This window comes from Lagenorhynchus albirostris, chromosome 2, assembly GCF_949774975.1.
Source record: "Lagenorhynchus albirostris chromosome 2, mLagAlb1.1, whole genome shotgun sequence".
In the NCBI taxonomy this organism is placed as follows: domain Eukaryota; kingdom Metazoa; phylum Chordata; class Mammalia; order Artiodactyla; family Delphinidae; genus Lagenorhynchus; species Lagenorhynchus albirostris.
Genome location: NC_083096.1, coordinates 177,654,019 through 177,668,924, shown reverse-complemented (window position 1 = coordinate 177,668,924; position 14,906 = coordinate 177,654,019). Strand labels below are relative to the sequence as shown.

The following is a 14,906-nucleotide window of genomic DNA, read 5'->3' as shown; positions in this document are numbered from 1 at the left end:
AGCTGGGTGGTGTGAAATGAGTCTGTGCTAGGGAACGGCATCTGCTGAGGGTCAGGCTGGCCTTTCATTTCCCATCCTGCCTCTCACTGGGCCCTGAACGCTTATTAAGCACGCACCATAGTGAAGAGGAAAGAGATGTAGGTCCGGGGTCTCTACACTCAGCAAGGAGGGAGGTGAGACAAGGACACTAAGTATGAACAGGCAACTGGAGTATTATTATAATTTTTACCTTTATCTTGTTTCTAAAATGGCTTTGAAATAGCTAGGGGAAGCAGCAACAATAACGGTTTCTATTTCTTGGACCTTACTCTGTGTCAGGCACTTAGACAGGTGCCTAGACATTAAAGCAGCTCATCTCATGAGACAAGGACTGTCATTCTAATTTGACAAGTCAGGAAGTGGAGGCCCAGGAAGGTCAAATAACCTGCCCCAAACCTCACAGTTAAGAACAGAGGCAAGATTCACCCCAGGTCTGATGACGCCAAAGCCTTTCCACAGCTGAGGGTTGTAACGGAAGAGGAAAAGCACATTTCTAGCTAGAGTGACCCAGCAAGGCCTCAGGGAGAAGCCAGTGTCTGAGCTGGGCCAGCTTCAGGAACCAGGAATTCACACCGCCCAGTGGGAACAGGGCAAGAAGAATTCAGGAATTCGGGAACCCAGTCTATTACCCGTGAAACCAGCCTCTGAAGCATCCAGTCCTTCCTTCTTGTGAGGGGGGGGCAGCCCGGTGCCCACCTCAGGAGCAGACACAGGACTGTCCCCGGATCCTCCCTGCCCCACAGACTGGATGCTGCGCACCACTGAAACCGAAACTGCCCTTCCTGTGGTCTCTCAGAATTCCATTCATGAATGTGTTGGCTTCCACACACGAGAACTTGCCTGGCTCTAGAAGTGCCTCTCTGCCTGCACGTTCGCATTGCTCCTGCGTTTGCTGCCTCAGACATTTACAGAAAACCTGAACTAGATGCCACTGAAGCTGGATAGAGGCGAGAGACCAGAGACTAGCCCCTCAGCAGGCACTGCTTCAAATGAGAAGCAGACATAACTTTCTGGCATCTCGTCTTCTCTGTTTCATTACCCTTGAATGGGTAATGACATGACACGTCCGTGGACATCCTCACCTGTGAAGGCAGAAGGTCGGAAGGCAGCCAAGCGGGGCAACAGATTCAGGATTGTCATTTGGATCAGTGAGTTCTTGCTATTCCTGCACTTCAGCACCCACTGGCACACCTGAGACAGGAAGGACACAGGGTTGGCAAAGGAAAGGGAGGCGTGGAGCTTGGGAGAAGAGGGAGCGGACCTCCTGCCACTGACCTGATCAAATTTCTCCTCCATCAAGTCTCTGCAGCAGCGACTCTCCACCAGGGTGGACTTCGCTGGGCTGGGGGAAGCCCCGAAGCCCATGAGGCCTTGGTGAGAGCTGTACCCCAGCAGTCCCACCAAGGCGTTTGACTGCTGGGGCTGCATGGCCTGGAAACTGGTGAAGGGGGTGATGTGACGAGGTTTCGTTCCGAAGCCCATGAGATCCTTGCAGTACTTGTCATGTACCAATTGCTGCTGTGTGATTTCTTCCATTTCTTCTCTCAGGCGCTATACACATGGGGGAAGAGTCACCTTTACTTACAAGTGGCATTTGCCTAGGCACCAGGGAGTCTGCCGACGACACGAGCCCAACCCTGAAATGCAACTCTTCCCACAGTGGGCGGCGGCCACTCTTCATCTCTAGGATTCGATTTCCCCAGAACCTTGCAGGGGGCCTGAATCTGTTCTAATTTAGGCAGAAGAGCACTACCTACTGAACAATGAAGAAGCAGCAGGGGTCTGGCCCCCAAGAACCCCCTACCCCACCCTTGGTTTGGGAAAGCTGACTTGCGGATGGCTGTGACAACAGACCTAGGATCTAGCAACGGAGCCTCCTGCGAGGGTGAGGGGCAGCCCCAAGCCAGCATCCTGCTAAGGACGTTCTGCTCTCCCTCTTCTCACCAGAAATGCAGGTAGAGACAACTCAGGCAAGTTAATGTTCTCAGAGTCCTAGGAACTCCATACGAGGCATGGAGTACACTGACTGGCTGAGAACCCCCATCTCTCACCTACTCAAAGGGCTGCCCCTTCTCCAGCCTCATTCTCCAGCTTTCCAAATTGAGAAAGATACAAACCAATTAATTTCCAAACTTCTAACTCTTTCCACAGATATTTTCATTTTTCAGAAAATCTTATCCACTATTCTTGTCAAGGTCACCAGGACTCTTAGGCTGCTAAACCGAATAGTCTGCAGCACCTGATCCAACTTAGTGTTTCCTCCTCCTTGAAACCCCTTCTTCCCTTGGCTCCTTGGACCCTGAGCTTTGCTGGCGCCCCATCCCCACCCCTGCCGCTGCTCCTTCTTGGTCTCCCTTGGTTCTTCCTCATCTCCCGACCTCAGGTTCTCAGCCCCCATCTCTCCTCCAACTATCCTAGTTCCCCGGGGGTCCTCATCCAGTCTCACGACTGGAAATAACATCTATATGCCAGTGACCTCCCCAATCTGTCTCTCTTGCTCAGATCTCTCCCCAGAGCTACTCAATAACTCCGCTCAGACGCCCAACACACATCTTAAACTTAACACGCTCAAAAGCAAACTCCTGACCTTCTACCCCAGACCTGTTCCTCCCATCTCAGTAGATGGCAACTCTACCCTTCTAGTTGCTCAGGCCCCAAACCTTGACCCTTCTTTCTCTCCTATCGACCTCCAAATCCCTTGTACCCCGACAGCTCCCACTACTGCTGAGACGCTGCAGTTCCCCCCTGACTAGACTCCTGGCCTCAGCCCTGGCCCCTCCCGTAATCCATTCCCAACACAGTCTGTACAGGGGCGTCTGAGACCCTAGGTGACGAGCCCCCTCCCTGCCCCAGGTATTCCCCCAACCCCATCTCCCAGCTCCTCTCACTCAGCTCAGTCACAGCGGCAATCTTGCTCCCTTCATAAAGCAGCACACTCCTGACACGGGGCCTCGTGCTTCCAGGACCAGCGGTCTGGAAGACAGCTCATCCCCAGAGGTTTGTATGGCTGTTTTCTTACCTCCTTCATGGCTGTGCCCAAACATCATCATATTTTAAAATGTAATCCCTGATCCATGCTAGTATCCCCTATTCCTTTTCCCTGCCCTACTTTTCTCCGCAGCATTTATCACCATATGCTACACTATGTATTTTTACTTATTTATGTATTGTCTGCCTCCCCTTGCTAGAATGTACTGTTCTATTCACTGCTGCCTTATTCTTCTAGCTCTTAGGACACGGTATAGCTGGCCCACAGTAGGTGCTCAATTAGTATTTGCTGAATGAATGAAAAAGTTATGAAATTGTAACACCTCACATTTGGATAGTTCTTTATAATTTACAAAGCACCATCACAAGTACTATTTCATTTAAACCTATCAGTTAGGTGATATTGCCCTGTTTTACTGGAAGAAAACAAAGATCCCAGAGCTGTGTGGGGTACAGTGGAAAGTACCACATTATACTTGGGTGGGGAAAACTCTGAGGGTGACCATTTACGGAATGCCCACTAGGTATCAGGTGTTGTGCTAAGCACCTCACACATACTTAGAAACCTCACAGAAGCCCAATGAGGTGGATAAGATCCCCATTAAAATTGAGGAAAATAAGGAGGGAAAGTAATTTACCCGTGTCACACAGTATAGAGGAGCGGGGATCCAAAGCCAGACTCACTGTGTTTCTACACATACTGCAGCACACGCTGCTCCCACATCTAGGGCACAGCCATCACCAAATGATCGCTGGGTCTACGAAAGCAGGAAGCCCTGGGGGGGGAAGTCCACACCAACCAGCTCCCCCAGGAAGACTCACAGGTGGGGCTCTACCTCCCAGATATACCCTGAATCTGGTGTCAGTGGACTGACCCTGAATCTACTTTTGTGTCTACACTGCCAGTGCCAGTCGAAGCCACCACCACTGCTCGCCCAGGTGACTGCAATCGCCTCCTGGGGCAGCCGTGAGAATAGGACCTCCAGCTACCAGGAGAGTAACCGACCCAGGGCCCCAGCCGCTACTCTGAAATCCATGGCCATGTCTGTGCCAAGGTCACACTTTCCGTGAGCTGCTTCTAGCCGATGACGAACACAGTAGGAAGGCTACGGTGGGCCTCCTCTTGACGGCCAGCTCTGGCCTGAGGACCCTGTGATGGCTCCGCACAGCAGACGAGGGTGCTTCCATCCAACTTTTCCTCCCGCTCTTGTTCTCTCAGGGTCAGATCCGCACTGAGGCCTGATGGTTCTCCCAGCCTCTCCCAGCTCCCTGCCCATTTTCTCTCAAAGCTTCTTTCCCTAATACAGTCCTTGCACTTTTAAACCCACCTTTGCAGCTGCTTCTTGAGCCAGCACACCTCCTAACTCACCTCCCTGCTTCCCTTCCTGCCTCTCCACAAGCTCTTCCCCACAAGTAGCCAATGACTGTTAAAGATGGATGCCATCATGTCATCCTGTGGACACAGCCCTGTGAGGAGAACGGGAGCCAGTAGGGGCCATGAGCTGTGAGGCCCCCGGTGCGGCCCCTCCCGCCCTCTCCCTTGCTCACGGTGCACCAGCCACACTTCCCTTCTCGCCTGAACTTATCAAACGCTCTTCCACCTCAAAGTCTCTGCCTGGAGCAACCCCTCCCTGCCCGCTGCAAGGCTGGCTCCTCCATGTCATGCGGTCTCAGCTCAAACGGCACCAACCTCAGGGAGGGAGTCACCCGCACCCCCGTTACCCACCACCCCATTTCCTCGCAGAACTTGCTGCTACCTGAAATGTTCCTATTTATTTGTCTATTGCCTGCTCCCCCAACAAAACGTCAGCTCTTTGAGGACAGGGATCTCGCCTCGTCTCGCTCCCAGAATGGCACGTGAGAAGACTGGACACCCTCAGACGCGCTTCTCACCTCTCCCTCCATGCTGCTGATGCGAACCAGCTCGTTGAGGATCAGTAAGGCTCCGTGGATCCGATCATCGCGATTCATGCCCTTCTCCTTGGCCAAGGTCTCGTCAAACCCCTTCTCTGCTTCCTCAAACGTGTGCTACGGAGAGATACAGAATGCCTAAACTACCCAACGTCCAGCGTTAGAAAGCAGCCCCACCCATCTATATGGGGGGTTCTGAGGTTACCATGCCTGCTAAGGGCCTCGTGCCAGTGTCACCAACAATCCCAACTCATTGGGCTCTCTCGTTTCATTTAGCTTCAACTCTCACAACAATACCACGAGGGAGACACCACTACCGCCCCTATTTAATAGAGAAAAAACAAGAGGCTCAAAGAAGCTAAGTGACTTGTCCAAGGTCACAGAGCGGCCAAGACGAGAACCCAGGTCTCCAATCCCAGGTTCCCATGTTCAGGGCTCTTTTTGTAGGACAAGGGTCCTTAGCAGGTTCACTTGGCAGCGGCAGTCAGCACAGGACGCTCGATACTACAGGAACACTGGTATCTCTCCAGAGACGCCCATATTTCTATATTTTAACACCTCTGAAAAAAGATGTCTTGTAATTGCTGATAAGAAGGCAGTGAGTTTAACTGGCACTACAGTCTCACTCTTAGTGGTACATAAAGCAATGGTGTGGCTATTGATAAATCTTTGCTTTCGTGAAAAACAATAAAATAACTACTGATGCATACTGAGCTTAAAAAACCATGGGAGATCAAAGCAGACAGGATACTTGCTCTTTGGCAAGGGGCCCGCTGCTGCCCTGTAGGCCCGATGATACTCTACGCAAATGTGCTTTGCTGGAGGTTGGAATGGAACCATCTCCTCACCCTGTACCACTGTGGCTTCTGCATCTCCTTTGGCTCCCGCTGGGTGGTGAGGATCAGACAGGCACGAAGGGCAGCAACAGCTCCCTCACGGATGGCCTGTTTGGGGTCCCACACGGCCACAAAAATATTGTCAAAGAAGGGCTGCACTTGCTGGAAGAAGAAGGTGGGGACGCTGATGGCCAGCTCACGAAGAACCAGGACCTGGGAGAAAAGGCACAGAGAACTTTCATCTGGGTCAGAGTCTTGTTCTCTCAGGAACACAGCCTCCTGTCATCCTAGAGCCTACATACACTAGCAAAAGAGCCCACCTGCCCATTCTTCTAGCTCAGAAATTCTGGGGACCTAGGAAGGAGAGTGAAATTGATCAAACATTTCAGTGTTCATTATCCTAGGGTGTTTAGAAGCAGAATGCTTGTAACGTTAGTACACAAGTTCTGAAAGGGCAGACGTGTTTAATGCTTTGTACACTGCTCTACTGATAGCCTAGAATGCGCCCGAAATACAGCAGGCATTCAATAAACACTGTATTGAATGAATGAATAATCCTGTTTAATATTTAATCTTGCTATTATTTTCATCTGACCCTGGAAAAACTGAAGGTTCGGAGGCTGCCCCAAGTCACAGAGTGAGGAAGTAGCACCAGGGTCCATGTGTGGGCCCCTCACCCAGGCCGGCTCCCTCCTTGTGCTGCTGTCCCCGAAAGAGGGAACCGACTGGAAAGGATCCAACTGAAGCTTCTGATCCCCATCACATTCATTCATAGATTCTCTCTCTTAAGGATAGACTCTCCCCCATCTCACAGCCTGGATTCCTAGCCCATCAAACCAGCCTTTTTCAGGGATGAGCCTCAGAAAGCAATGAGTATGTGCGTCTAGAAGAAGAGGGTAAGAAGCCACCACTTCCTCAATTGAAGAATAGCCAACGGGAAAGAGGAAGTCTGGACTACGTACCGACCGATCAATAAATGACTAAAAAATACACAGGAAAGGCCTGGGAGAAGGCAGGCCAACTCTCCCAGCGCGGGGAGCGAGTCCCTCCCCGGCTCCTCTCTTCAGCCCAGTACTCCCATCTTCCCACAGGATATGGAGGGGCCTTGACAGAGGGATCCTACAGATGGCGCGGTGGTCTGGGGCTTTGTAAGCCTCTTGGCTTGTGGCTTCTTCTCTTGCTTACAGCTGAGGGGGTGCCTTCTGCCTGGGAGGCATTTTTGATTCTGGAAAACTGGAGGTCAGGATAAGCACTGCACATAGGGCTGCCTCTCAAGCAACAAAAGAGAACGTTAAGCCTCCCCTTCAGGTACGGAGCTCAGGGTGAAGAGAGAAAGGGATTCAGGACAGAACCGAAGGCCACCAAGAAGCCCAGTGCCTTTGCCTGGAGCGTCCCCTCTCATTCTTTGCCTTTCAGGGACCTGAGCACATCGTGTGAAGGACCCCGACATGGAGCCACCACTCGCCACGCACTCACAGCCGCATGTCTCCGGCCCTCGTTGCGGTCAGCACCCAGCCATTCCAAGGCTCGCTTCACCTCAAACTCCACATACTCAGCGGTAAAAGTGTCCCCCGCCATGGCGAGGCGACCAATGGCCTTGGATGCCATTTCCATGACAACTGGGTCATTGGAGGGGAGGAGGTTCCGAAGGTAGTTAGCAAATCTTCCGATTCGGGTGGCATTCCCACCTTCCACTCCTATGAGGCTGGCTGGAAAAGAGAGGAAAGCAAAAGGTGAGGAAGGGCACATGCTGTCCAGGAAAGTATGCTGCCTTCAGAGGAAAGCTAGCCAGTGACCCCCTCCTTTTACTTTAAGTGCAGACTGCAATTTCCAGACAGTAAGGATGCAAATAATTTTCATCTTAACCAACAGATTTCATACTCGTGCCAGAACTACTTATATAAAGCAAAATGCCCTCACGTTAGTGCACGGGATTTGTTTTCCCAAGAAGAAAAGCAAAACAAACTGGGTCTGAATAATAGTTCGCAGGATGGAAGACCAGTCCCTGGAGGTTGAAAATTACCTGCCTTTCATTCACTGCACCCCAACTCTACTTTTCTATTCGTAAGCCCCACTATGCCAAACTTTGCTCTACAGAGAAACCAGAGCCTGCATTTTTGCAGTGGAAAGCAAGCAGGCTTCTAGTTTCAGTTCAGGCACACTGGCCCTAGCAAAGTTGCTTAACAGTTCTGAGATTCCATATCTGAAAAAACCTGCTTTGTCGATGTCCCAGGACTATTGCTAGAATTAACAGCTGGATAAGTACACTGAAAGCCACAAGGCTCCTTAAAATTCATTAAACAAATGTGAACTAAGTGTCCAGTAAGAAGCAGACCCAGGGTGCGGTAGACACAAAGCTGAAGAGTCCTTTATTCCCAGTTCTCACCTTACCGGAAACTCTGTCCTTACCTATGGCCAAGATGCCACCTTTCCTCTCATTGGCATCTGAGCTGGAAACCAGTTCAAAAATGTGATGGTTCAGCTGATCATAGAAGCGAGTAGACTCTTCTTGACTCATCTACAAAAGAAGATGTGCTCAGAACAGTTTATCATGTCTCCCTAGTGGTGGGGTGGCTTCCAAAGACTAGGACCCGAGAGGCAGCCAGGAGGTACAGTTCCAGCCAAAGATGACATGGCTACTGCCTATTTCTATAGTTTTAAACTGAAGAGCAATTCATCGGTGTATTTAACAAATATTTATCGAGTATCTACTCCTCTGCAGGACATGTCCCGTCCTAGATTCTACCTAGTACCAAGGGTATAAGAATAAACAAGACATTGTCCCTGACCTCAAGTCTGGTCTCTATTTAGAAAGCCCCAGGACTTTCCTGGTGGCACAGTGGTTAAGAATCCGCCTGCCAATGCAGGGGACACGGGTTCGAGCCCTGGTCCGGGAAGATCCCACATACCACGGAGCAACTAAGCCTGCGAGCCACAACTACTGAGCCTGCGTACCTAGACCCTGAGCTCCGCAACAAGAGAAGCCACAGCAATGAGAAGCCCCCGCGCTGCAAGGAAGAGCAGCCCCCGCTCAACGCAACTAGAGAAAGCCCGCGCACAGCAATGAAGACACAACACAGCCAAAAATAAAAATAAATAAATAAATAAATAAAAATTAAGGGGAAAAAAAAAGAAAGCAAGCAAGCCCCAAACAACCAACTCGTCAAACCCATTCCAGCCACTGTTATCAGGCAGAAAGAGTGGAAGGTCTGGAATGTGGCATGAAAAAGAAAAAAATGAAAAGAAGCAGCCGACTCCTAAAATATCACAACGTAGGAAATGCCACAGAAATGTGTAACTGCAAAGGAACCTGCCCATTCTACAGACGTGAGAAATCGGTGCCTTTCTAAAATGGAATCTCTGCATTTTCCGAATCCTCACTTAGCTGTCAAGAGGCATCTAAACCAGGGGTGGTATATGTCACCCCAACACTCCATGATGAACGGCCCGAACCACAGCAATCCCAACCTCTCGGAGCTCCATGGTGACATAGTGCTGGAGCTCCTTGGCGGCTTTGGCCCTGGTCTCCTCATTCCGGCTCTTCAGGCCGCAGGCAAACTGCTGCAGGACGCTCACATTGCTGGATGCGGTGGTAGCTGTGGCAGCGGCGGCAGGGCCGGTTCCAAGCATCTTGCCCTGAGGTTCTTCGGAGAGAAGCTCCCTTTAATATTCTGAATAACAAACCATGGCGATGAACTCACTTATGGCCCCAGCTCCTCAACACAGATCTTCACCCTATCCACGTCAGGCTGGGAATCCTAAAAAGGTTGGGATACCTCACTAAAAAACATGCAGAGAGACTTGATTCATTCAACAATGACTGATGTTTAAAAGAGGCAGCATAGGAGAGAGGGTCAAATTATGGGCTGTGCTGCCAGACTACCTGGGTGTGAATCCAGTCCAAAATTATATACCTTGAGGAAAGTTACTTAAAATGTCTGTTTCCTAAACTGTAATAAGAGGATAACAGCACCTAACTCATAGGATTGATGTAAGGATTAAATGAGTTAACACACTAAACAGTTAAAAAGTGCTTAAAATAGTGCCAGGCGCACAGTGAGTTCTTAATAGTTGTTAGCTCTGATTATCATTATGACTACTACGTACATGGCACAGAGTCAGGTACTAGAGGTGGGGAGGTAGAGAGAAAATAAAGCATGCCTAAGACTGTCCTTTTCCTCCAGGAGTTCAATTTAAAGAGGGAAATTGATTATTATTCTGTAGCAGCACTGCCCAATAGAAATACAAGCCACAAATGTAAAAATAACTTTAGATTTCCTTGTAGCCATATCGAAAAGGTAAAAAGAAACAGGCAAAATTAATACATTTTATTTAACCCAATACATCCCAAATATCATTTCAACATGTTATCAATATAAAAATTATTGATATATTTTTCTATTCTATTTTGTACTAAGTCTCCAAAATCTAGTGTGCATTTTACACTCAGGGCAATCTCAACTTGGACCAATCACATTTCAAGTACTCTAAGCCACATGTGGCTGATGGTTATTGTATAGGACAGCGCGGTTCTGTAGAACATTAGCACTTGGAACGTGCTCTAAAAGAGACTGATTTGTTTCTCAGATCACTCATTCATTCCTCAGTTATGCCCTGTCCCTTCCCTCAATAAGCTTACAGTCTAGGGGGAAATACAAATAATCAGGCGACCACAATAAAGTGGCCATGATAGCGTTCTGGCAGACTGCTATGGCAGTAACACATGCACCTTTCCTAGGTATGTCCGGATTATACTAGAAAATCAAAATTTCTTATTTTTCAAAGAATTTGTGAAATGCAGAGAGAGAAAAAAAAAAACAGGGAATAATTGGTTCTGAAAAGCTTTTAAATACTCCAGTGCCGAGAAGAGTGCAGAAGGAAGTGTCAGCCTTCAGGAGAGAGGAAACCCAAGGACTCCAGATGAGAAAACCAGAGTGTGTGCGCTTGTCTGGGGGAGGGAGGCTAGCAAGGAATTTCCAGTCTCAGGAAGGAACCAGCATATCTTTATAAGGTCTAAGGCCCACAGGCCATCTGCTCCAGGGAGAATTCAATTAAAATACTAGAAGTTAAATCCGAAGGGTCGTGGCGAGGGCTTACAGAAGTTAAAAGTCAGGTGGGGGCGGGGGAAGCTCGGATGGAACCGAGCTCACCTCCGGGGAATGGGTCCTTGAGAGGCCTCCACGGTGGACCGCAAGGGGCTGACACTGACATTGGTCCTCTTTGAGGACAATTTGTAGGGGGCTCTGAAGAAGGGGTGACTGATGGGCAAGGAGACCCAAAGGCGCCCCAGCAATACAGGAGCTGATGGGCCGGCCTTCGTGGCGCCAGAGACGCACAACAGGCTAAAGGGTTCGGGGGTTTCCTGCGGGTTCGGGAGGAGGTGGGCGTTGCCTCGGGGGTGCGGGTCCAGGGCTCAGGCGGCGCCCAACTCCGTGGGGGCCAGTACTGAAGGGACCCCACGTCCCAGACGGACGACTTCCCGGGGTCCCCCCACGGACCAGGTTGACCGTGGGTCTGGAAATTCCGCCGCCTTGGAGGGGTCGGTGCCAGGTCCCAGACTCACCGCGCGGCTTCGGCCAAGGCCTCAGCTGCCGCCGCCAGCACCGGTACCGCCGCTTTAGGCCGCCGACCCCACCACCCGCCTTCCCCGCTGTCCTCTAAGCCGGGCGGGAGGGAAGGCGGGTTCCCAGCCCTAAGGACCAATCGACGGGCGTAAGAAGAAGATGGACTGGAACATCGGCCAATAGGCATTAAGGAGAAGTGAGGCTTCGGGACCCGGCTTCTCAAGGGGGCGGGGACTGTTCAAATAGACAAACCCCGTGGCCAGTGGCAGGCGAAAGGAGGCTTAGGTCCACTCGGGAGAACCAATCGGTCGTGAGTTGACTTCAGTCACTTCCACGCACACATCCGGTGCATCGCTACTATAATTCCCCTCTGCACCTGGGCCGTGGAGGTGCGTATTCCGCTGTCTGGGTACTGTGGAATGGAACCACGAGGCGGTAAGCGGAGGTTCGCGACCCCGCCGGATTTAATTTTCGAGACCAGAGTGTGAGCGATGCCAGCGCCTTGTAATCACTGGAGCAAAAGAAGTGGAATTTTCGGACTAGCGCTACTTGTGCATCCGCGATTTCTCTTTTGTGAAATGTAATACGCATTTGAAAGCGTTTTTAGATTTCCCCACTTTTCCAAAATTATCTAGCTCACAAGATCATCCGCGAGAAACCGTAGACAAGTTTTAGCTAAATAAGCTGCTCGTAAACAAATAATTTCAAAGTAGTATCATTTAAAAAACATCCTTTCGAAAATCAATAGCAAAAATGGGATTTGACTACATCTCTTTTTTAAAAAAAATCACGGTCTGTTTATTATAATAAGCACTGAAAATTCCTAAATACCTCACAATAGGAGTCCGATTAAATAAAATATAGTAAGTTATATTAAGGAAAATGTAGGTAGCCATTAATAATCGTAATGTAGATGAACATTTGCTAAGAAGGAAAAGGGTTCACAATTATACCATATAAGTATAATATAACCTATTAAAATTTATATGTTTCTTATGTGTCTATGTTCACATGGGGAAAATATACAACTAAGATGTAATGGAATTTGGGGAAGGCATATTTTTTCTTTACACATTACCATCATTTACTTTTTTACTTTAATTAAATAAAAAGTGTTTGTTGAAGAGGTGTGAGTTTCCAGAAGTACTAAATTACCAAATAAAAGAGGTTTGGTAATGTTCTGTGGCTAAAAAACGCTTTGGCAGATTTAAGAGAAAAAGAAGTTATGACTACTTTTTTTTTTTTTGATGTGGACCATTTTTAAAATCTTTATTGAATTTGTTACAATATTGCTTCTGTTTTATGTTTTGGTTTTTTTTGGCCATGAGGCATGTGGGATCTTAGCTCCCTGAGGGGATCAAACCCACACCCCCTGCATTGGAGGGTGAAGCCTTAACCACTGGACCGCCAGGGAAGTCCCATGACTACTTCTTTAGATTTAGAACCTTTACATTGATTCTTCTGTGAAATAATTGTTCCTCTGAATTTCATATTTTTCACTTGTTTTCAACATCTCTATATTTAGTCGTTAAACATTTTTGAATATGTAATACATTTACTATTCAAATCTCAAAATAATTAAAAATTATGCTTATCATTATAAGTCTTGCTCCACCCCTGCCCCTTCACTAATTTTCTTAGTTCTTATGTATCTCTAGATTTTACATTTTTTACATTTCTATGTAAATAAAAGACAAATATAAATATATATTCTTATTTCCCTCTTTTGTTACACTATATACACTGTTCTGTACTTTTTAAAATTCTAGGATACCTTGGCTTCCCTGGTGGCGCAGTGGTTAAGAATCCGCCTGCCAATGCAGGGGACATGGGTTCAAGCCCTGGTCCAGGAGGATCCCACATGCTGCGGAGCAACTAAGCCCGGGCGCCACAACTACTGAGCCCGCGTGCCAAAACTACTGAGCCTGCGCTCTAGAGCCCGTGCTCCAGAACAAGAGAAGCCACTGCAATGAGAAGCCTGCACACCGCAATGAAGAGTGGGCCCCGCTTGCCACAACTAGAGAGAGCCCACAGCAATGAAGACCCAATGCAGCCAAAAATAAATAAATAAAATAAAATAATATATATATATATTTTAAAATATTTATTTAGGCTGTGCTGGGTCTTAGTTGCGGCTCGTGGGATCCTCGTTGTGGCATGCGGGATCTTTAGTTACGGCATGAGAACGCTTAGTTGCAGCATGCATGAAGGACCTAGTTCCCTGAACAGGGGTCAAACCCGGGTCCCCTGCATTGGGAACGCGGAGTCTTACCCACTGGACCACCAGGGAAGTCCCAGTATTATCTTTTACGTTAAGGAGTAGGTGGAAAGTGAAACAATCGAGATATATTGAACTTTACTAGTTCGTCAATGACATGAATGGCTTCTTTGCTGAATTGGATAATATTCTAATACTGGAAGTATATTTCCTCAAATTTTTGCTGTTACTCAAAACGAAACAGCTACAGAGTTGACACACTTAAAATTTAATCTGGGCCTTCCCTGGTGGCGCAGTGGTTGAGAGTCCGCCAGCCGATGCAGGGGACGCGGGTTCGTGCCCGGGTCCGGGAAGATCTCACATGCCGCGGAGTGGCTGGGCCCGTGAGCCATGGCCGCTGAGCCTGCGCGTCCAGAGCCTGTGCTCCGCAACAGGAGACGCCACAGCAGTGAGAGGCCCGCGTAACGCAAAGAAAAAAAAAAATTTAATCTGCATTATTAACTTTTCTCTGTCACTTTCTTAATTCCAGATGATGTACAAAACAATTATGAAGCATTTGCTGATTTGTGTGGTATGAATACTCCCATCATGGCAGATTTCAAACCACCAGCGGATATCACTGAATGAACAGATAGGAAGAGATAAGCAGCAGCACATCATTATGTAGTATTTCCACAATGCAGATAAAATAGACATAAATAACCTGAAGAGCATAAATGGTAAAGTGTAGTGAAATAATTAGGAAGTAATGAGTTTTGAGTATTTGTTACCTTGGCTTTTAATATAATGGATCTACTCGTAGGTTTGTATAATTGAATTTTTTTTTTTTTTTTTTTTCAGTACGCGGGCCTCTCACTGTTGTGGCCTCTCCCGTTGCGGAGCACAGGCTCCGGACGCGCAGGCTCAGCGGCCACGGCTCACGGGCCCAGCCGCTCCGCGGCATGTGGGATCCTCCCGGACCGGGGCACGAACCCATGCCCCCTGCATCGGCAGGCGGACTCTCAACCACTGCGCCACCAGGGGAAGCCCTAATTTAATTTTTAATAATGGCTTTGCTTAATGACTGCTCACAAAATTCCTAAAAATTTAACAATTGGCTCTCTCCAGCCAGAACAAGCTACAGATATGGACCATAAGCTCCCAGAAGGCAGGAAATGGAGATACAAAGCTGGCCAACTGGTGGGTGGGGAGGAGGGCAGTTCTGTGCATGAATAAGTAAATAAATTAGAAGAAAGATAAAAAGGCAGTCAGGGCAGTATATGGAATATGCATAATAAAAAGTGGGAATTATTGCTGTTGTGATTATTACCAGAGCTAATAATTTCTTTTTTTAATTTTAGTTTAGCTTTT

At 48.4% G+C, this 14,906-nt stretch overlaps 1 protein-coding gene across 4 annotated transcripts in view; it reads right to left on the bottom strand.

The window, feature by feature from the left end:
* Positions 1-11,450, bottom strand: part of MTOR (mechanistic target of rapamycin kinase) — a 117,704-nt gene extending 106,254 nt beyond the window's left edge. For 2 of the 4 annotated variants that reach the window (XM_060141440.1, XM_060141444.1), the window contains exons 1-8: positions 11,338-11,433; positions 9,243-9,532; positions 8,184-8,292; positions 7,251-7,483; positions 5,787-5,987; positions 4,921-5,055; positions 1,315-1,590; positions 1,122-1,230 (exon numbers count right to left, since the gene is read on the bottom strand). In XM_060141440.1, the coding sequence (XP_059997423.1) occupies positions 1,122-1,230; positions 1,315-1,590; positions 4,921-5,055; positions 5,787-5,987; positions 7,251-7,483; positions 8,184-8,292; positions 9,243-9,404 (1,225 nt within the window). In that variant the 5' untranslated portion in view covers positions 9,405-9,532; positions 11,338-11,433. Of the gene's footprint in view, positions 1-1,121; positions 1,231-1,314; positions 1,591-4,920; positions 5,056-5,786; positions 5,988-7,250; positions 7,484-8,183; positions 8,293-9,242; positions 9,533-11,337 lie in introns of all 4 variants that reach the window. The other 2 variants (XM_060141441.1, XM_060141443.1) reach the window with 2 other exon arrangements.
* Between the last annotated feature and the right edge of the window lie 3,456 nt (positions 11,451-14,906).